The sequence below is a fragment of the Vipera ursinii genome (genome assembly GCF_947247035.1).
Source record: "Vipera ursinii genome assembly, chromosome: 1".
In the NCBI taxonomy this organism is placed as follows: Eukaryota; Metazoa; Chordata; class Lepidosauria; order Squamata; family Viperidae; genus Vipera; species Vipera ursinii.
Window position 1 is genome coordinate 180,300,948 of NC_139512.1, and position 23,412 is coordinate 180,324,359.

The 23,412-nt window shown below is 37.3% G+C and overlaps 1 protein-coding gene across 1 annotated transcript in view; it reads left to right on the forward strand.

Moving 5' to 3' along the window:
• CPS1 (carbamoyl-phosphate synthase 1) overlaps positions 1-23,412 on the forward strand; it is a gene marked incomplete at its 3' end in the record, with an annotated part of 173,698 nt that overhangs the window by 48,440 nt on the left and 101,846 nt on the right. The window contains exons 12-19 of the mRNA XM_083354439.1: positions 3,405-3,503; positions 5,154-5,249; positions 7,127-7,316; positions 8,107-8,264; positions 8,837-8,965; positions 12,563-12,707; positions 16,389-16,599; positions 18,341-18,539. Of these exons, the coding sequence (XP_083210565.1) occupies positions 3,405-3,503; positions 5,154-5,249; positions 7,127-7,316; positions 8,107-8,264; positions 8,837-8,965; positions 12,563-12,707; positions 16,389-16,599; positions 18,341-18,539 (1,227 nt within the window). The remainder of the gene's footprint in view (positions 1-3,404; positions 3,504-5,153; positions 5,250-7,126; positions 7,317-8,106; positions 8,265-8,836; positions 8,966-12,562; positions 12,708-16,388; positions 16,600-18,340; positions 18,540-23,412) is intronic.

Below are 23,412 nucleotides of genomic sequence, written 5' to 3' on the forward strand. Positions count from 1 at the left end.
TGCCTGGCGCTGATCATGGGGTTTCCGCTTAGCCCTGACAGCCCCGAAGAAGTGCTGTTCCTGACGCTTCCACTGAGCCCTGACAGCCCTGCAGCTCCAGCCATCTCTCGCTCAGGCTTGTGCGGTGCTGCTACCAGTTCAGCTCATTCCCCTCCCCCACTACCACTTTTCTAGGATGGTCACATACCACCTGCCAGCTGCCAATGCACCACAGGTGGCACCTGTACCACTGGTTGAAAAGCCCTGGTCTAATTACTTAGGACAGTTTTTTTTTCTAGTCTTGAGTTCCAGCTGTCGGGCTTCAGTTATTATCAACTCTGAACAGATCATGCTGATGTGAGGACTGCCCCCGACCTCCGTTCATTCCGCCGGGGCCTGAAGACCCGGCCCAGGCTGAGGATTAACTTTATTTTTAACTGGGGTTTTATTTAGACAGGGACACATATAATTTCTTTTAAAAATTGTTTTTAACTTTTGTATTTTGGTTTTTTAATCACCCTGTAAACCGCCCTGAGTCCTTCGGGAAAGGGCGGTATATAAGTGTAATAAAATAAATAAAAATAAATAAATTATAGGAGTTGTATTCAAACATTATTTGGGAGACTTAAGGTGGGAAAGGCCAATTTAGGCTTAGCGGTTACTAAGTTTTTAGCTCTGTGTAATACTTTATTACATAGAGTTCAATTTGGATAGGTAGAATTGGGTCCCAATTACTGATCTTTGTGAAAGAAATATGGTATATTGCTTACTATATTTCTTTCCCCTTGAAAAGTCCTATTATTTTTCAAACACATTTTGAATACATTTTCTTTATTGAAGTTGTAGAATTATGTAAATGAATTCACATGCACATTTTCTTGTTCTCATATTTGAAAATGAAGCTTAATCCCCTGCCTGTGATATCTCCTGGTAATCCCACAAGCAATATGTTGAGTAATTTGGTGAGTGTAATAAGAAAACAGCTTCAGAATGCACAGGAAAGGTAAAAAAAGGGATGTAATAGTATTCATTGAAGTTATTGTATTCAAAAGACATTTTAGAAAAAATCCATTTTAATTGCTTACTGTCTTTCTTGCTTTACTGGAAAAAGATTGAAATTTATCAAAGACGAGGAATAAATGTGCTAAATGAACAGAAAAAAAACCTTTATAAATGTTGAGCTAATCCTTCAGTCTGAATTTGGGAATTTCTGTCAGACTAAAACTTTATAGGTGGGAGGGGCTGGTAGATGCAGATGTCCAACTTACAAGGCAGAAGCAATAAGTTTAAAGAAGTGTAAGTAACGTTTCCCCTCATCCACCACTCTTCTCTGCAACCCTCATACTCAACTGTTTCCTCCAGATTTAGAAATGAGAATTAGACATACTTTCTTATCTATGTGATTATTTCCAAGCTAAGAGGAACAAGCAAGAGAGAGTAAAGAACCCAACAAGTAAACAGGTCTGAAAAAGTTGGGAAGCAACTCTGACTATCTTGATAGCCAGATAGAAAAAAAGCAAGAAAATTATCTCCTGAAACACACATAGAAGATAAAAGATCTAGAATTCCTAAGGCTAACTGAAGCCATTTACCACAGAAGGCCTATGGAAAATTGCTTCCTAAAACAGAATGATAAGAGGAATGACAAATACAGGATATATTAAATTCTCCCAAATGAAGAAAACCTACCTTCAGAACAAAATACATAGGCACTTTGTGTAAGATGCTCAAGAAAAGGAACTCAATGAATTAAAATACTGTTTAGTAAAAGAGATTCTGGCAGATGTATTCGCTAAGACTTTACTCCAAGATTGGCATGGCATTCCTCAATAAATTATGAGAATTGTGATTGGTTTATGAGTCAGTGAGAAGGGATATTAGAGGCCCAATTCCAGGGATACTCAATCTTCAGTGCACCACAGGGAGGACATAGTTAGCTAGGTGCCACATTTTGTCTATCCCTGTAATACATCTCTTAAAATTAACACTATTTCTGTCATAAAGCATGCTATCCTAATTCTTGCCCAGATTCTATTTTCATCCTCAAGAAGCTCACTCACACAAAGGACTTTAACCTGCAAGAATGAAGTGAATAAATAATGCAGTAAATTCAGGCCTGGGAAATATAGCAAGGGAAATTTTCATAAGATTCATAATGGACAAGCACATTGCTTATTCAGTTTAAAGTTCTGAGGCAGATTGTTATTATACCTTTGTAATAAACAAAGAAATTAAAGATGGGTAGATTTGCTTCATAATATGAGCAAGCCGATGTTATTGTCCAATAAAATCCCACACAATTGAAATCCACATTTATATGAGACCCTGTTGTAAATCAACAGATCTTCAACAGCAGAAGGTCCTAAATGGCATTTAGATTTTCATGCAGATTATATGAAAAGTGTGCATTAAATTTCTTAGGCCCTTGGTTGTTTAATTTGCTTGGGATACAATGCAAAGAATTTATCTATTAATTAAGTTAACTATTAATTAAAGTCATTAGGTTCACAACCTAATTATCAAGAGAATGCTAATGATACTAAATAGCAAATTCTGGAGAGGTAATTTTGCTGGGTTGTTAGGTTATTGTATTAAAAACATTCAAAACCTTTGCTTATGATAGTAATAGAATGTATGTGAAACACTTCTTTATGTACCGTATATTCATTTGGGGGGGAAAATACAGCATCTGACATTTTGTCTAACTGCTTGCTTTTATGTCCCAAACTGGTCCCAAACTGAGCAGAACTGAAGAAGTGAAACTTATTCAAGGAAAAACAAAGTCCAGTTGCCTTTTGAAACCTTTGGGACAACCATGACCTGGATGACTGAGAATCTCTGCAGACTTTTGTTTGCTTTTATGTTAAAATACTTGGAAAAAATTGGTTAGGATCAGTAATCTGAAGTAAGGCTGTGTATGTGGAAGAAGATGACTGAGAAATAATAGAGATTAAATGTAATGGATAGAAATTGTGCCTCCTGAATGACTTGTGAGGCTATGTCTGTTTTTTTAATTCTTTCCCCTGACTCTGGAAATTTAAACAAGCCCTGAACATAGGTCATCTCTCAAGAACATGGCTGAACCCTACACTGAAATGGGTGAAGAAAAAACCCATAAGACTTAAGAGACTTGCATGACTTAATAAAGTTTTATCACAGAGTCAGAAACATCCTTAAAGGAGGTTATGTTTAGGACTATTTTAGATCAGTGGCTCCATAGGACAGCCAATAATAATTTGTTCTCCTTTACCACATAATTTGTATTGTTTTTCTCCTTGTGTACAGGGTCACACTTTATGCAACATGAGAAATACACACTAGATTGAATTAACTACTGCACCAATGATAATTTTAGAATTCTATTCAAATGAGATAAATAATATAGTTTTTTGGAGGCTGCTACACTTTATTGTTTATTTTTCTAGTTCATATTTGATTCATTTATCTCGCTCATCAAGAAGGGAAAAGCTACAAGTGTTCCTTCAGTGCTACCCAAAACCACAGCTGTAACTTCAAGAGTTGAGGTCTGTATATTACTGTGCTTTATTTTGCCTTTATCTGAAATATTAGCCATACTGATTATTGCTGTTATTATATGAGCTGAATAGAAAAATTACTAGAAAAGTGCATAACAAAAATTCCTAGCTAAAAATTTCCTGATTTTGTTACACATGAAACTTATACTGACACTAGTTTTGCTCCAAATGATGGAGGTTGGAATGCATCCTTTTAGTACATAAAGGATTTTTTATTGGTTTATTTAAAGTTATAATCTATTAGATCTTCATGCCATAGATAGAACATGTCTCCTTAAGGTTTAATCTGAGCCACTGTTCATCATGGTTCTGTTTTAGAACTTGCTTTGAATGGCAGACTTCTCTAGGAGTCACAAGAAAGATTTTTGCTTACATTCCAGAGTGCTGCAATCAGCCTCTTCTTACCTGGGCTTACTGAAGAAAAGTTTCCTGACTAAATGGTTCATTTCTACTATTGTGGAGACATCCTGATTTAACAAATTTTATTTGTTACTGCAATTTATCCCCCCATCCCCCCCAACTTAGCAGTCTGGCATGAGAATGATAAAGTCTAAATTTCCAGCCCCTTAAGCACAGACTCTATTCCTTTCAACAAAACTTAAATTCATGATTGGCGTCCATCAGTATTGTTGTGGCTTAGGGTTGAATTGTGAAGTCCTTGATGCTGTCTGAGTTTAGTAATTCATATGCAGATATTTTGTAACCTAACTAGGTAACTTGGAAATTACCTAACTTGCTGGAAGGTTTCAGGCACTGAAGATGTTACCTAGTCAGGTAATGAAATGTCTGCAAGCAAGCAACCAAGCTTAGACATGAAACAAAATTAATGATTTGTGGCTGGAATGTTTTGAGGTTAAAATAATTTGCATACCCTTATTGGATATATTCCCAGTAAACTGATTTTCACTATAGGATGTTAGTTCTGGATCTTGTCACTGGAATTGAATAATTCTTTAAAGAGGGTCTCCTTTGGACAACAGTGATTCTTATGATGTCTTGACAGACATTATAATGTATGTTTGTAAGCTTACTTATTTGGCTGAATGTGCAGCTCTGCAAATACTTATTTTTCAACCTGAGAACTTTCTTAGAATCAGCAAATTCTAAAAAGGTTTTCAGGCTGAAAAATAAATATTTGCAAAGCTGCAAATTCAGCCAGATAGTAAGCTTGCAAACATTCCTTAGTGTATGTTTAAGCAATGCGCCATGCTATGCTATGCTTTGGGGGCAGGGACAGCCCACCCACTCTAATGAAGTGATCTAAATAATAAGAATTTTGTAGGGAACTTTCAATCCAAAAGGTAGTCTGTGTAGCTTTTCCAGATCACATGAGATTAGAGCTTCAAGAATTCCCAGCTGGCTACCTACCCATAGTAGTGACTAGGGTTTGAAATGCTTGAAAATTAATGTCCTTCTCATTGCAATTATATAACCAGCAGGAACAGAGTCAATTATTCCTGTTAGAAAGAAAGAAGTTAGGATACAGCTTCATTGATTTAAAAAGATTGAGAATGTATGTGCTAACATAACCCAGTCATTGACTGAGATGGATTGACATAGAAATTGATTGATTGATTTATTGAATGAATGAATGAATGAATGAATGAATGAATGAATGACTTTGCTGATTATTTTAAGGTTTCCAAAGTTCTCATCCTAGGATCTGGTGGTTTGTCTATTGGTCAAGCAGGAGAATTTGATTATTCTGGCTCCCAGGCTGTGAAAGCCATGAAGGTAAGAATAAGGACACTGAAATGTTGGCATGTGCCATAGCCATTCCTGCTCTTCCAGACAGGAAGAGTTTGTTCTGCTTTTATAAAATCTTTGATACAATATAGAAGCATGACATAACTGCCTCTATTATTCATTCTAAGTGGACTCCATTATTCATAAGCATGCAATGAAATAATTCACATAAATGTTTTAAAGTGGTTTACTATAAATGGTAAAGATAGTGATTTATTGTGAACAAATGCATTTTATTATTTTCCAAGTTCAGCTTGGTATCTGTTACTCTGTTCCTAGGATGGAAGTGCAAAGAATACTTTAAATGATGTGGCAGCTGACAGGTAACAGATCTCTAGGTTAACCAGAGCACAGATCAACATATCGGCTAAGTTTACTGAGATGTTCAGAGTTTATGTATGCTATTACTATACAATAAACTTCCAGTAATTTTGGTGATGCAGCAAAAATGAAGCATTATGACCTCATCTGTAACTTTGTATGAGACCCATATTTGCCAAAGCAAGTAACAGACTTTGAAAACCTTGAATTATTTATGAAATATGATACTTATAGGGAATAACTTTATACATAGGGCAATAATTAGGTTTTCCACTGTACCTGCAGTTAGGAATAAAAGAATCTTTTACCTGTGTTCATGTTTTGATTTTTGCATAATATCTTTCTAATAAAGAGATTAAAATTATAATAGCACAGTAAGAGGTATGGATTACAAAGTGTAATTTCATTCTCTTTTTTTGAGACAGAGAGGGAGAGAGAGAGAGAGGGAGAGAGATTGCCCAACAGATTTCTGGTTGCAAAGAACAATTCTCCATTTTGAGAAAATGTGCATGATCCACCCAAGTGAAATATTTTTTAGTTCTAGTGATTTTAACATGAAAGTTAAAGACTTTTTTTTGGGGGGGGGTATCTATTGAATCCAACAACATTTAAAGAAGTTTAACATTGTCTAGATATTTTTCTGTTACATTTTGTGATGTAACAAGTGAGTTAAAGGTGTTTTTTATGGGATGTGTGACAAGGGAACTTTTATTATAATATTTCAGTCACAAAAAATCCTTTTGGGGTAAAAATTTTATTAATCTTTTCCCTACCATTTTTTGTGAATTGTACAAAAAAATCCTTTCTACTAATGGTCTGCATGGAGTACATTTTTCCCAATTTTTGGAAAATGTGTTCATAATTATGAAGGCTGGGAAGCTTGGACTTTCCAGGCTAAAGTTTTAATATCTGATTAAGGTGATACTTAGCTGATTTAATAAAAACATTAGTGAGCCCCTAAAATTGGCAAAGTGAATTAAAGTGAATTAAAGATAGCCTATGGGAAAGAACCATTTCACTGAAGATATGCTGGGAAGGGAAAAATGTATTTTCCTAATAACAAAAATAATCTTACTTCCCTCTCCTCTATTTTCTTGCTATTTCACAGTTAAAAATATTCTGTTTTCCATTAATCTTGATAGCTTGACCTCTTTCCTCACTACCAGTTAGCTGTCCAGATTTGCTGCTAAATCAGCCTTTCTAGAAACTTATTCTAGGTGTCCTTGCCTTTGGCAGCATGATTTGCAACAGTAATGTAGTCAAGACTGTTTTCATGCTAAAGCAATGATAATTGTGCCAAACTACAACTGCCATTGCAGACCTTCTTCTGAATTATTTTAATTGTTTAAAAGGGCAGCTACATAAGCTTATGAAATGATGCAGCTGCTTTAAGGAAATACAGCCAGCTGCTTGTTGAGCACTCCCAAGTACTCAAAAAGCCATTTTTACCTTTAAATTAAAGTGTTGACAGCTGCCTTATTATTTAATTTTACTTTATAACTTTAGATTTACTTACGTAAATTCATTTTGTTTTGTTTTTCTAGGAAGAAAATGTGAAAACTGTTCTGATGAACCCCAACATTGCATCAGTTCAGACAAATGAAGTTGGTTTAAAGCAAGCTGACATTGTTTATTTCCTTCCAATTACCCCACATTTTGTTACAGAAGTCATCAAAGCAGAACGACCAGATGGATTAATTCTTGGCATGGGTGGACAAACTGCTCTGAACTGTGGTAAGTTATGGGATTTCTCTAATGCAGCTGAGAAAATCCTATGCAGGTAATCATTTATTTACTAACTGTTCAAAGTTACAACAGCACTGAAAAATTTGGGTGCTTGGGAATTGGCATGCATTTACAATGTTTGCAATGTGATCACCAGGGTTGTGTGATCCCCATTAGCAACCTTCCCAGCCAGTTTTTGATGAGCAAAGTCAATGGGGGAAGCCAGATTCACTTAAGGACTACAGTGCAAAAAACCACCAATCCATGTGGTTCTGTTCCTTTGGTTTGCCAGTTCTGTGGGCTTGACAGGTTCCACCATTAAAGTAACACCTCCTTCAGGGACTCTGGGCTTGGGCCTTCTCAGGGACTCTCCCTCCCAATTCTGCTTTCTCTCAGATATCTTGATTACCCCCCCACCCTTTGCTACATTTTTAGAGTGATGTAAAAATGTGGTTGTTCAGAAAGGCATTTGGGGAAGAATAACATCATGTTATCTGGAAAGGTACATTAGTTATCATTTCATTAACCAATATTTGTTTTTAATTTTCAAGTAATGTTATATGTTGCTCAGAGTCTGTGGAAATGGAATGCCATATACATTGTATACATAACTAACTCCCATTTTTCTTCTAGCAGAATGGAATTGATGCACATTCATCTCAGCTGCCCCTATATGACCCTATATGTAACATGATGGCCTGCCTTCACTTCCCCATCATAGCTAAAGAATCAGTTGTTAAGGAGGAAAGATTTCCGAACATTTTTGAAGGCTAATTGTTCCAATTCATTCTGTGTACAGGAGTGGAGCTGTTTAAACATGGCATTCTGCAGGAATATGGAGTGAAGATCCTTGGAACATCAGTTGAATCTATCATGGCTACTGAGGACAGGCAGATGTTTTCAGACAAGCTGAATGAAATTAATGAGAAGATTGCTCCCAGCTATGCTGTGGAATCGGTAAATCAAATTTAAAATAATAAATCTGGCGATAGTTTGAAATGGTTGAACTGGTGATGTGTCTACATGTGGAGGCCATGTCATTCTAACTGTGGGAACAGGATTTATTTCTCCATTTATCATTGCTCTGAATATATTTTGACTCACAAATGTACATGAAGAAGGCAGGAATAAAGCATAATTCCAATGAAGGGAATATATGGCATTCCATTTGCAGGCAGGTCTAGGCTATATTTTGAAAGTTCCCCTTTCAGTCTATTATTTGTCCCACTGTCTTTGCATGAATAGTGGTGCTACTGCAACAAACTTTGTCTCTCCAAAGTCCTTACAAGTTGAAAGGTGAAGGTAAAGCCAACAAACTTAGCTTTCCCAGATTTTTTTCAGGAAAGTTATTAAAGTTAATTTATCTACCATTTTGTCCTAACTGGACATTAAATATTAACTTAATCATCATCTACAGGTCTACCTTATAGCATGCTATGCAGTAATTCAATGATGCTCAAAGATTTTGGATGCAGAGAGATTTCTATCTATTGTTATCTTATTTTCTGTTAATTTTTGTATTATGGCAGATAGAAGATGCTTTGGAAGCAGCAGAAAAAATTGGCTACCCTGTTATGATTCGCTCAGCTTATGCTTTGGGAGGACTAGGATCAGGTTTATGCACTGACAAGGAACATCTCCTGGATCTTGCTACCAAGGTATTTTTCTGGTCGTTCTTTTGGTATTTTGGTATCACATCTGGAACTCAGGGCTCATGCTCCCAGAGTCACCTTTTTGGTCACCCAGGTCACCTTGCAGGCAGTGTAATAGGTCATATGTTGGACAGCATGTACAATGAAAATTCAGTTTCAGCATCTTTTAAAGTATACTATGGGAACATCAAACACCAGCAATATATCAATCAGACTATTAGTGTAAATACACAATTATATAATAACAGTTATACAAATATATTAATAATTATATAATAATTAGCAGATTACTTTAACACTGATTTGAATCCATCAGATATTGAAGAAGTAGGAAGTCTGTACATTAGACATTATCTCATTGATACAGCTATTTTTTGTTAAATATATATATTACTTGTGTATATATAACTATACCCTTATAACTATAATTAATAAAAAATAAATAACTGTAATTTATAACAAAATAAATAATCATTCTATAAAAAGATATAAAAGCTGCCAGAAGTATAATAAAAGATGATAGCAAGAAAAACATGTAAAATTGGAATTTATTTCAAAATCATCACTCCAAAGTAATAACAAGGGCTATGGTTTGAATAAAATGTTCTCAAATGATTTTTTTAATAAAAAAATAATTAATTTACTAAGCAAAGTAATATTCCATTTCCTTTTACCTTAGTCCATGTAGTTTTGAAGCCACTAGCAAATTCAGCCTGAAAATTCATTTATTCATTCTCACCTTTTCATGTTGATATATTATTATGATAATTGATTAGTAAACAATCAATATCAAATAATATTTAAAATTTTAATATTTTTATTATATTTGAGTTGATAGATAATTTTCTATAGAATAAAGCAATTATTTCTGCATAGGGAGTTTATAAAACTTTCTATCTCTGAAAAGTGATGGATGGAGCCTCAGAACAGATGGGTTATATGGAAGACATAATTGGTATCTGAAAATATAAACATATTTCAATAACAGATTATGGAAATACTTTTATTCTTTTTTTATAATATTTTTTATTAATTTTCTGTATACCCAGATTGTTGGGGGCAATTAAGCTGACTTTGTAATAATGCCGCTTGGGGTGTGTGTGAAAGCCCTAATAAGCAGGCATATACATAGAATGAAGGCTACTGCTAAGCTTGTAAGCCGCCCTGAGTCTTCGGAGAAGGGCGGGATATAAATGGAATTAAAATAAAATAAATAAAATAACTGCTTAGTAAACAATGTGTTGTTTGGGTCCAATTTGCTTAATAATAATACACATTAAGATCCTAGTCTCCACCCCATTTTTCCAGCCATTGATAAAATAGAAGATGAACAAGTGAACAAAATAATGATAATGAGCAAAAAATGTTGGGCATAATATAGAATTAGAAAAATGGCAAAATCTATGAGAAAGAAACTATAAATTGATAATGGCAACTGCTTATAAAGAAAACTTATTTAAAATGTTTTATAGATGGCATTTAACACCTGCAAGGTTAGCAAAAATGTTCAAAAACATGCCTAGTAACTGTTGGAAATGTAAGCAAATACCAAGCATGTACTATCATATTTGGTGGACATGCCCTAAAGCAAAAAAAAAAATGGACAAAAATACATATTTGGCTAGAAAAGATGTTAAGATAACATGTAGATTTTAAACTTGAATTATTTTTATTAAGTATGATATCAGAAAATATGATAAAGAAAATATATATTTGATGTTGCATGTATTAACAGCAGCAAGAATTGTATTTCCCCAGCACTGGAAAAATGAAGAAATACCATTTGAAGAAGAGATAATCAAGAAAATACTGGACTGTGCAGAAATGGACAGACTGACATTGAAAATTAAAGAAAAAGAAGACTCAAAATATTTTCAAATATGGGATATATTTTATCAATGGCTGGAAATACTTTCATTCTTTGAAGTTCTCAACCTTTATCAGCTTTGGAAATCTTTGCCTTAATATTAAAAAAATAGCCGTAGGGAGGGCCTCTGTCACTGAAAGATGTTAGGATCATAGCCTGCTTGCAAAGGTTAGAGAGACAGCTTTACTTAGACAATTTATGGAAACACTGTTGTGTACTCATGATTAATAGAATCATGTAATAAGAGTTATTGAAAGGAAGCAGAATAATATAATTCCCATTTACATTGTATACAAAATGACACTATTAAGTTGTAGCCTCTAGAAATTTAGAGTCAGAAAAGAAAGCTTAGCATATCACCATCTGAGATAACCAGAAATCATCCCAAACTAGATTGTTAGTCATCTTATTCTAGTTCAATATGCAAAAGGATGACGGTTGAATTTTCCTTCAGTGCTGGCAAAACGGTAGTGTTCTGCTGGCCAGATTGTGATGTTAGGGCTTTGGCTCTCTGCCATCTCTGGTGACCATCTCATTCTGCCAGATGGTAGGATTATATTTGAATACATTAAGAAGACCAAATATCTCTGATTAACTGGGGAGAGAACTGATGTTCTTTTCAGGATGTTTGTCTCTTGCATATTTTTAAATATAAAATATACTTTTGAATATAAAATATTCAAACTTCAGGGGTGGTCTCTGTTGACAGACCTGTTCCCTCTGTTTTTGTTCATCAAAAAGCCATCTAAATAGCGACTGATACAGTATCATGAAACACTAGATTTGGAATGTATTTTAACTAAGGAAACTTATTGTGTTCATTAGCTTTATAGGTAGTCCTTGCTCCATGCCCACTTATTCAGCGATAATTCAAAGTTACAATGGCACTGAAAAAGGGCATCCACTGGTGCTTCAGAGCACCCCCCATGCTCCTCGCAGTACCTGCCCACATTCAAAAGTATTGTTTGTGTCATTCTTGCCACCCTGCAGCACCCAAGCACCCACCTATGCTTCAGAGGGCCTGTAACTCTCACTCACCAGCCTGCTTGTCTGAGACTCCCACCTCTTCCCAATTATCAATCTACACAGTCCTGAGGTTACAGTGGCAGCTAGGATTCCTGTCACTAAACAATGTGGTCATGTGATACTGTACTTTCTGACTGCATTATTTAGTGATGGAAATTCTGGTCACCATTGCCACTGTAACCCAAGAACTACCCATACTTCACAAATTTCAGCACAACTGTTTTTCTGTGATATTTTTGTCTAAATTAGCACGAAAAAATGGAATAATTGTTTGCTGAATTATAGGGAGAAGTGCTATTCTCAGTGTACTTTTCTTCCAGGCAAAGCATGCTTAATAAGAGAAAAGTGATCTTTTATGCCTGCCTATACAAACACATATTACAGGTCATGTGAATCATTTTTATGTGCTGAAATTTTAATTGGGAGGAATCAGTGTCCTAATAGAGAACCATATAATCTTTATTCAATCACACTTTAGGAGATCTAAATAAAAAGGGAGCATTTAATACAAGATGATAAGCAGGTTTTTGGAAAATTTTACTGAAAGTATTGTGTATTTATTTATGTAGCCCAGCTGCTCTTGCAAGGCTGCTTTTATTAATAGAAATAGCCCTTTGACAGCAACTATGTTTCAAGAGCATTAGGAAATGTTAACCTTTTTAGCACAACTGTACAAACTTTGTGACTTTCTCTTCTCTATAATCATCAAGGCATTTGCAATGACCAATCAAATTCTTGTGGAGAAATCAGTGGTGGGATGGAAGGAAATTGAATATGAAGTTGTGAGAGATGCAGCCGACAATTGTATCACTGTCTGCAATATGGAAAATGTTGATGCAATGGGAGTTCATACAGGTAGGTTTGCTTAGATCATTGTCACATTGTTATTTAAAACTTTGTCACTGGAGTCCCAAGGCTTGGTGCTGAGATCTGTGGGACTATAGTATTGATCCAATATCCCTAATCTTGTCTTTAATACCAAATGCCCCCTCTCACCTCCAGAACCATCTCTGTCCAAGGTTTCTGAGCTTAGAGATTGCCAGATGGGGATAGGAGATGGTTGGTTAGGTAAAGACACAATTAGAAGAATATTGGGTTTAAGAATCAAAAGACTTATCACATTTCTGGTTCTAGAAAAACATTGGTCAGCTTGAAAATGTGTTAATATATATTCCTTCCAAGTGTTCTGGACATACATTTTTTAAGAAAATAAAAAATCAATTCAGTTTATTACAGCCCTAAGGTCAGATATAATAAAATATTTAATAGTAGAGCTATTATATAAAACAGTAAGTAAAATAAGATATAAAAACAATTAAGAGAATAAAAATAATATAAGAAGTCCAAATTTAATCAATGATATAAGCATATTATACAGATGGTAGCAATAAAGTAGACGACTTGTCTGAAAAAAGTAACATTAAGTACAAATTACACTCCTTACCTAGAAATTTCTTCAAGATTGAATAAATGAAGGTCTGATTACATTCTTTGTACGGGGAGCAGCGTAATAGTATATGGTTTAGAGTTTTTATTGAGCCTTCACTACATGGACATAACCAAAAACTCATAAGAGTACCCTTAAAATGTCTCCAAAAGGACATTAAAAGATTTCAGAATCATAATAGGTGGCTGGAACAAATCATTTTGGAAGTATGTGATAAATATTGGGGTGAAACACCTTGCTTAAATTTGTTTGAAGATCTACATTCCAGATTCATTGTTTGAGGCTGTACTAGCATTTTGAAAACATATTGAGAATAAACTTTCCACAGAGAAGCCCAGTAAATGAATTTTATCTAGGGCTTTTTAAGTCATAATGATTTAAAACAATCTCTAAGTATTTGTGGGGCCAAGCCTCTAGAAATTATTAACTTTAGCAAAAGTTAATAATAAGAAATGATATTCCAGTGTCCAAGGAGATTACACCTATCTTTATATGTAAATGGCATTTTGATACTTTTTTGGAACCATCAATATGGCTCCAGTAAATTTATTTTGAATAGTTTCATGTATGTTAAGCTTTGTAGAAGAGCAAATTTGGGAGCCATAAAGAAGGTGAGAGACTACCTTAGCTTGAAAAAACTTGCAAGGTGCAGGGATGTAATGGGCTCCTTTTGAATGACAAAATCTTATGATCGTACAGAGGTACATTATGTGACATTTGCCCAGTAAAAAGAAAAATAATAGCTAGAGAAGCATGGAATTGCACTCCAAGATATTTATAGATACACACCTGCTCAGTTTAAATCCCATTTATTTGCCATTTGTGAATTTACGATAACACTGGGAAACACTAAAACTTTGATTTTCTGATAGTTTATTGATATATTTCAAATATTTTGGTGAGTTGTATGAAGTACCATTGCAAGTTGCAAATTGCAATGCACTAGTTGAGTTGACATAGGAATCATATGAGATCTCGCATCATGAAGTAACATGGTCAATTAAAAGTTGATATTTGAATTTGATATACTGAATATGTGCCATGTGTGATCAAAAAAGAATTGGGACTTGAATCTCATTTATGCTGATATGGAAGGAAGGTTGACAAGTGCAGTAGGATTAGTTTTCTACGCAATGCCCATAGGATTTGTAGCCAGGTTGGAGACTTAATTGTGTTGGACAAGTTAGGTTGTTGCCTTCCTAAATATCTGCAATTGTTGTACACCTTGAGATTTCCAGTTAAACAGATTCTTCAAAATCACAGACACTCCATTTCAGAGTACAGCAGATCCTCTATTTAGGATGGTACATAGTTTAATGATCAGCAAAGCATTCTAAGAATATGTTTTGCAGGGCATGGAACATGTAACAAAACATTAATCTTTGAATCATTAACACAGCCATGTTTGCAAGCTTGACTTTGTTTTGCTTGAGATATATAAATGACAAAGCTGCTTTAACTATTACAAAAAAGTCTTTTTAATGCACTCCCATATTTCATGAATCACCTCTCAAATACTTGGCACAATTCTAGTATGCATCAATAGCAGTGATGGTGAACCTTTCAGAGACTAAGTGCCCAATCTGCAACCCAAACCCCACTTATTTATTTCTGGGTGGGCGTGGCCCACTGGATGGGCATGGCTGTGATGTTTATGGCAGACTGTGTGGGCATGGCTGGGGTAGCTGTGGCCCCCTCAATGTTGCTCATTGGGAGGGATGCCTGTGGGGGATGGGCAGGGTTGGGGGAGATCCAGGCAGCAGGTGGAGTAGGGGGGAGGGGAGTAGGTGATGCAGAAAGGTCAGAAAAGAAATGGTTTGGGAAGTGAGGGCATCTGGGCAGTAGTGGGTGGGAAAATCTCTCCAGCTCCGTGGCAGCAGAGGTGTTCCACCTGCCACTTCACTGGCTGTGTGGGCAGAGCTGCAGAGTAAAAGGGAAGAGGGGGGTGGGCAGGGGAGGGGGGATCTGCTGAAGCCATCTGGAGGAGAAGACAAAAAGTAGTCCCACCTCGCCCACCGCCAGCAGTTCAGAGAAGCCGCCTCTGAGCTGGACGGCTGGCTGACAGCTGAGGAGGTGATGCAGTGGGTCACACCCAGGAAAAGAAGAGCATGCGAGGCCAGGAGGGACGGGATGGGGAGGAGGGAAACCAACCATGCCGGGATGCATCCGGCCATGTGGGACCTCGGTGAATTAGCAGGCAGCTGGTTGAAGAGAGGGACGGTTGCAGTTCTGCCTGCTTTATTATATGGCAGGCTGGGCAGGAGGAAGCGGCACCAACATGGGCAGCTCCCCCCCACCCGGCCCATTTCTTACTCTCCATTACCAGCAGCAGCTCCCTCATCAAGCGCCCCAACGGCAAGGCTAGTTCCTCTGCTGATGCTGTAGCACAGGCAAGGGAGTAGCGGGGGCTCCAGTCTGAAGCAACAGCTCCCCTCTTCCAATTCCATGGGATCCAGCTTGGTTGCCTTCACCAAAATAAGGAGGCCCCATACAACTGCCGTCTCCTCACAGACCTTGCTACCACTGAAGGAAACAGGAAAAGTGAAGGCGGAAGCTATTCTGGCGAACTCTGTGCTGGGGTGATGGCACACATGCCAACAGAGAGGGCTTTGAGTGCCGCTTCTGGCACGCATGCCATAGGTTCACCACCACCGGCTTAAAGTAACCTTGAACAGGTTTGAAATTGTAAGGAATAACTCATTCATTTAAGTTATTGCAACAGGTTGAATAGATATATACAGTAGAATGCAGCTGTTTATTACAGATCCAGGTTTATCAAAACTATGTAAGAGTTGGTCAGTGTGTTAGCATCTTTCTACTTAATATTATCTTATAACGCATGTGTGTATGCATGCGTGCATGTTATTTGTACGTTGTCTACTTCCAAAGGTTCATTTTAAAAGTTATTTTAAATTGTATCAAATAAATAATGTTGCCTCCAGTACTAAGCACATTTTAGTTCCATGCATGTCTATTGCTAATCTATTTGATAGCTTAAAATATGTCTCTAGCTTTAATACAGACTAAACATTGCATGGTTAGACTAAATCTTGATAACTGCTATTCAATTCTTTTTCTTCTTCAATTAGGAGATTCTGTTGTGGTGGCTCCCAGCCAGACCCTTTCAAATGAAGAGTTGCAGATGCTACGGAAATCAACCATCAACGTTGTCCGGCACTTGAACATTGTGGGGGAGTGTAATATCCAGTATGCCTTAAATCCCACCTCTCTAGAGTACTGCATCATTGAAGTTAATGCTCGACTTTCTAGAAGCTCTGCCTTAGCATCAAAGGCCACAGGGTAAGATTGGAAACAATAATGGGTGGACAGCTATGTAAAGAAAGCATTTGGGATTTTTTTAAAAAAGTCTTTGGAAATGTTTGATTATGTAGCCAAACATGCAGTAGTTTCAGTTAAATTCATGAATGCCTTCCTCATATATTTAATAAATTTCCAATTATGTTATGTTATAATTAATAGTTAAGTGTTTGGAGATACTTCCCAGGGCTGCATGTAGCCCTCACCCTCAGGCTGGATACTTTTGTTAGAGCTGCTTGATTATCAGTACTGTATGTCATGCATGTCGGCTTTGATGTCTTTCCTTCAAGGACTGCTTTCTTGCCTGAAGTGAAAAATTAAATTCTGTAGGTGTACAAAGTATGCTGTAACCTTAGGGTTTTTTTTCTTTTTCTTTTCTTTGGGAGTGGAAATGCTGAACACAGCTCAAGCAAACCTTACCAGACATTCCCCAAGTCTTCCAGAAATCATGGGCAGGCCAAATAAACTCTGAAGCCTTAAAGAAAAATATTGATCAAAATAAAGTTCTATTTGTCTTGAAGAAAAATAAGTTATGTGGTCTCTATATGCTTATTGGGCCAAACCTGAGCGGTTATACAGCTGCTGTAGGGTTGAACTGGATCAGTGTTTCTCAACCTCAGGAACTTTTTAAGATGTGTGTACTCCAAGTCTCAGAATTCCAGCAGGCTATTTGGGGAATGCTAGCTGGGGAATTCTGGGAGTTGAAGTTCACACTTCTTACAAAGTTGCTGAGGCTGAGAACACTGAATTAGATGATCCTTGTGATATTTTCCAGCTCTACAATTCTGTGATATGCAAAAGCTTTTGATATATTCTCTGTCCTTTCCCCCCAATAGCCTCTATTGTTCTGATTATTTCTATGTAAATGCACATAGAATACTTTTATTGTGAATATGGTTTTTCAAGCATTATCCAACCATGGTTTTATTTACTGTACTCAAGATCAAATGAATACTGTTTACTATAACATTTTCAGTACCATAGACAGTAACTGTTAGAAATACACATTATATAGTATGTCCTTCAAACATACTGAAGGAATATGGGCAAAAGAAGCTACCACCACTCATCTGTTATGAGCTGGGCACAATGTTTAATATTTATTAAATGAACTGCATTTCCAAGGAGTGAACAATAAACTGAAACATAGTGTCACTTAAATAAACAATTCTTTAAGTGTTCTATCACTGGAAGTTTTCTTTTAATGTTTGGATGGTCTGAAGACTCCTGATTTGGGCGCACGGTTAGACTAGAAGATCTCCAATAGAGGTGGTCCTTGACCATTCATTTAGTAACCATTCAATGTTATAGCGGCATTGAGAAAAGTGACTTATGACAGTTTTTCACACTTACGACTGTTGCAGCATTCCCATGGTCACGTGATCAACATTCAGGCACTTGGTAACTGATTCATATTTATGACCGTTTCAGTGTTCCAGGAACATGTGATCACCTTTTGCGATCTTCTGACAAGCAAAGTCAGTGGGGAAGCCAGTTTCATTTTACACTTGTGTTACTAGCTTAACAACTGCAGTAATTCACTTAACAACTGTGGCAATAAAGGTCCTAAAATGGGGCAAAACTCACTTAACAACTGTCTCACTTAGCTGTCTCATTTTGGGTTCAATTATGGTCATATGTCGATGATTGCCTGAATACTTTCCAACCATCCAATGATTCAATGATTACCTGTGAAAATATTTTTTTTTGTTCTTGATGTCAGGTATCCTTTGGCATTTATAGCTGCCAAAATAGCCCTTGGGATCCCACTACCAGAAATTGAGAATGTAGTATCTGGAAAGACCACTGCCTGTTTTGAACCAAGCTTGGATTATATAGTAACCAAGATACCACGCTGGGACCTTGATCGTTTTCCAGGTGCATCCAACAAGATTGGGAGCTCAATGAAGAGTGTGGGTGAGGTGAGTCCAACGCTTTCCCCATTTTCTGAAGAAATAATATTCTTTTCAAAATACTATTGAGATCATATGGCAATATTGATGATAATGTTGGAAATGGGGAGAGGTAAGAGGATCTGATAGTTCAGAATGTTTCTGAGACATAGACTTACTCTAAGGTTACTAGTTGTGCAACTCATGGTAGAGGTAAGATGAATTAGAACTCTTATTTGATTTATAGTTCTGCCTAATTAACCATTGCACTTTACATTCATAACCACTGCACACAATCAACTCTCTCTACCAGCAATAAATAAACTGTTTCAGGCTCAGGGTTGCACCTGGTAAACTCATAGCTTGGAAATGGTGTATGTATGTGTGTGTGTATTCCAACAAGTGGGTGAGGCCAAAACAAAAACAAAAATGTATTTAAATACAATTGTATGACTATCCACATATTGAATTATTTCCCCTTTGTCTAGATTACCATATGATGACCTTTTTGGAGGCATTCTAGATCCATGGCTAGGGAGTTGGAAGCTATATGAGGGAATACCACCCTCAAAAGATGTTTTAATTTAGACTATAATTACAATCAGTCAAATTGGCGGCAACCAGGTGCCAGAACTCATGTCTTGCTAATCTTTTATTAATATATATATATATATATATATTCAGTTCTTAACATAAATTTAATTTATTGTATTTAAGGCAAATGTTCATAATAAATTTTATACTAAAAATTAAAAAAAGATTTTCAATTCACCAATGATTTTTTTTTTAAAAATTGACTTTTGCACATAGTCAATCACTGTACACACACCCACACATGTCAGTTGTGTAATGAAACATTATGGTCACCTCCCGCAGTAAGCACTCAGTGCGCAACCATACAACCAATCACAACCTGAGCAGTGTGACAAGCCAAGCAGCAGCATCACAATCAGTGCAACTGAAGTACGTATGCATCGGACTCGACACACAAGCAGCCCGCATACACTGTTTTAATGATTTTGCAGCCAACCTGCTATACTCAACACGGCGATTCAAGTCCATGAATCTTGGGGGGGAGGTATTGCCCCCCTCAGAAAGGGCTCGCAACTTGGGTGTCCTCCTGGATTCATGGCTTAATTTGGAAGATCATCTAATGGCTATGACCAGGGGGGCCTTTGCACAGGTTTGCCTAGTGCACCAGTTGCGCCCCTTTTTGGACCGAGATGCCCTATGCACGGTTACCCATGCCCTCGTCACTTCTTGCCTGGATTACTGCAATGCTCTTTACATGGGGCTGCCCTTGAAGAGCATCCAGAGGCTTCAACTGGTGCAAAATGCGTCCACGTGGGTGCTTATGGGAGTATCTCAGTACTCCCATGTTACACCACTCCTGTGCGAGCTGCATTGGCTTCCGGTTACCCTCTGAGTGCGGTAAAAGGTGCTGGTAATAACCTTTAAAGCCCTAAATGGCTTAGGCCCGGGGTACTTGCGAGACCACCTGCTGCCATTGTCAACCTCCCATCGCCTGGTTCGCTTCCACAGAGTCGGCCTCCTCAGGGTGCTGTCGGCCAGGCAATGCCGGCTGGCGACCCCCAGGGGGAGACCCTTATCTGTAGGCGCACTGACCCTCTGGAATGAACTGCCCCTGGAGCTGCGGATGGCCCCTGACCTTCAGTCATTCTGCTGTGACCTGAAGACCTGGTTGTTCCAACAAGCGGGCCTGGACTGACTACGTTTTTTAATTAGGCTTTTTACTGGGTTAAATTGTCTTGTAATTTTGCATTTATTGTTTAATTCTTTTTTAAAAAATTTATTCTATGTTTTTTAATTTTTATTGTTGTGAGCCACCCTGAGTCCTCAGGGAGAAGGGCGGCATATAAATTTAAATAAATAAATAAATAAATAAATAAATAAATAAACAAACAAACAAATATATATATTTGTTACCAATATACCTGTCTCTCGCCCTCTTATACAGGAAACAATCAAATAGGATGTGAGCCAGGCCTTCTACTTCTGCTGCTCTGCAAATGCAGAGACATTCATTATAGGGTATAGCATGAACTCTCCCATATCTGACCATTGTGTCAAGCTGTTCGAATGTTGCTCTCGTAAATATCTCCCTAAGATGTTTTGGGAGTTGTGACTTCAAATAACTGTCTACCTGAAAAGTACATTTGTATTTACTCAGGCATTTTAAGTTACCCACCTTACTAAGGATAGCTATATCAGTTTGTGCTTCTATATCCTTAATTCTTTGGGCAACTTTTTTTTTTGGATTGTTATCCTGTTATGCAAGGACGGGAAGGCCACAGCTTCTTACAAAATTTGTTAGTTTGGTGATCCAGGAGATTTGTGATTGTAGTTTTATTTGCTCTAGTAGGCATAACTTGGGGAGTCTATCAGTCTCCATTTCATTAACTTTGCACCAGTAGTTATAAGCTCTAATTTTAGATAATGCATGAATTGTATGAATTCCCAATTCAGCTCTAACTGCTGCAGCAGATGTTCTTGGATCTACACCCACAATACATCTCAAATGCTGGGACTGTGTTTGTTCTAGGACTGTGGCTGAGTAAAGACCCCAAATTTCTGCTCCATACAAGAGCATTGTGATAACCTTAGCCTTATAAACCTTGATAAATGTGGCTAGGGACCATGGGTAACTATGATTCTTTAGTTTGAGCAGTAAATTCAAATGGGCTTTTGCTCTAAATGTACTCTGTTGATGATGGCAGGCCTAAGATCCAGTTTTGGGAAAAGTTACACCCAAATATACAAAGGTGTTAACTTGTTCAATTGGTTCACCATCTAATTGCCACTTATGTCTCTGATGGTTTCTCCCAAACACCATTATTTTTGATTTAGATTTGCTAATGATTAGGGAGTTATCCTGGCAATAAGAGCTGAATCTTCTTACCCTACATAATCCTACTTGTGAGTATAATAATAAAATCATATCATCAGCAGAAAGCATGCTGTTACAGTAAGTATTTAGGACAATTGGCATGTGTACCATGGTATCCTTCATTAACCCAGGCAAGTCATTGATGTATAAATTAAATAATAATGGGGCCAGGATACACCCTTGCCTTATCCCTTTATTTGTGTGAATCCTGTTAGTCAGGGCCCCATTAACCCCATACCACACCCTCAAACAGGTACTTGTGTAAAGGGCTTTAATCAAAGCCAGGAGTCTGGGTTCTATTTTAAGAGATGTCAATTTACTCCATAGCACTTCTCTATTTGCCATATCAGATGCTGCTGTAAGGTCTATGAAAGCAGCAAACAGGGGTGTCCTCTTATAGGCATATTTGGCAATTAGATGGTTCAAGACAAAGCAGTTATCAATAGTAGATCTGTTTTGTTTAAAACCTGCTTGTTCTTCTGTGAGGATGTTGTTTTCCTCTACCCAGATTTCTATTCTGTTCAAAAGGTACCTAGCATATATTTTTGCTATAATGTCAATCAGGCTGATGGGCCTGTAGTTATTAGGATCGTTTTTATTCCCTTTTTTATATATAGGGACAACTATTGCCATCTTCCACCCATCTGGTATATGGCAGGTGTTATTTATGTGTGTAAAAAGACCTGCTAATACAGGGCCCCACCAATTGGGAAATTTGTTAAATAATTCTGCTGGTAAAAAAAATCCTCACCTGGGGCTTTATTGCTCTCTAAGCTTTTAATGATGGTTTGTATCTCCTTTTCTGAGACTAGTGGCCAAGGGGGGGAGAGTTCTAGGGTTTACTAAATCACTGTTTAAAGATAGTTTCTTTACTGGTTCGGTGGGAGCAAACAAGCACTGATAATAATTCTCCCAGTCCGCAGCAGAGATTGGTATGTCAAATGCAAATCTCCATTCCTTTAGGATGCCTGCTACAGAGTGCCAAAAGAATACTGAGTTATGACTTCTAGCAGCCAACTCGAGTTCTTACCAGATTGAAATGGCAAAACTTTTTTTTAATGTTATAGTTTTTTTATATTCCCTTCTTGTGCGCAGCATCTTAGCTTGTATATGGGCAGTAGGATTCCTCTGGGCAAGCCTCATGGCTGCCTTCAATTTCTTTTTCAGTCGCTGGCAATCAGGATCAAACCAGCGAGGTCTACCCACTTGGGCTCTTTTTGTAGTAGGTTTAGCTGTTAGGTGTTTTTTCAGTACATTACAGAGATTGGAGAATGCATTGAAGGCTGACATCCAGTCAGTAGTAGATGACTGGATTGTTCTAGCCCACTTAGTAGCATTCTCTGTTTTAAGGCATTCTAATATTGCCTTAGTATCAACTTTGGCCCAAATTAACCTTTTATTTTGGGTCACCGCTACCTTTTTGGTGAGCCTTCTGTCAGCCATGTTATATGGTCTTAAATCTGAGTGGCCTCGCAATGTCACACTTATAGGCTGATGGTCGCTATTGTCGCTAAGGTGTACTGTGGCCTCCGAAAAGAGGTCAGCCTTATCTCTAGACATGCAAAAGAGATCCAGTACGCTACTTGAATTGGCCGAGTGGTATGTATAAGGGTATGTGTAATTCTTATCCTTACCCCCCAAAATTTGGAGGTTACCCTTAAAAATTAAGGAGACTAGGAGCAGGCCAGCAGCATTACTTTTACAGTTTCTCGAGAGCCACTGAGGATGGTTATCAAAGAACTCCCCTGGGATTCCCTTCTTCTAGGCAAGCTCATACAGAGAGAGACCCAGCCTAGCATTCAGATCTCCTAGTAATACCACTATGGACTGAGGATACAGTACAGATATATCTTCTAGGATAACTTCCAAGCCCATCCAGTATTCTGAATTATAGTGCTGGGATGTGCTTGGAGGAATATACACATTTACCAATATTAACTCAAACTGGTCATATTCAAATTTGACAGCTAGGAAGTACAGATACTTATCTTCGTT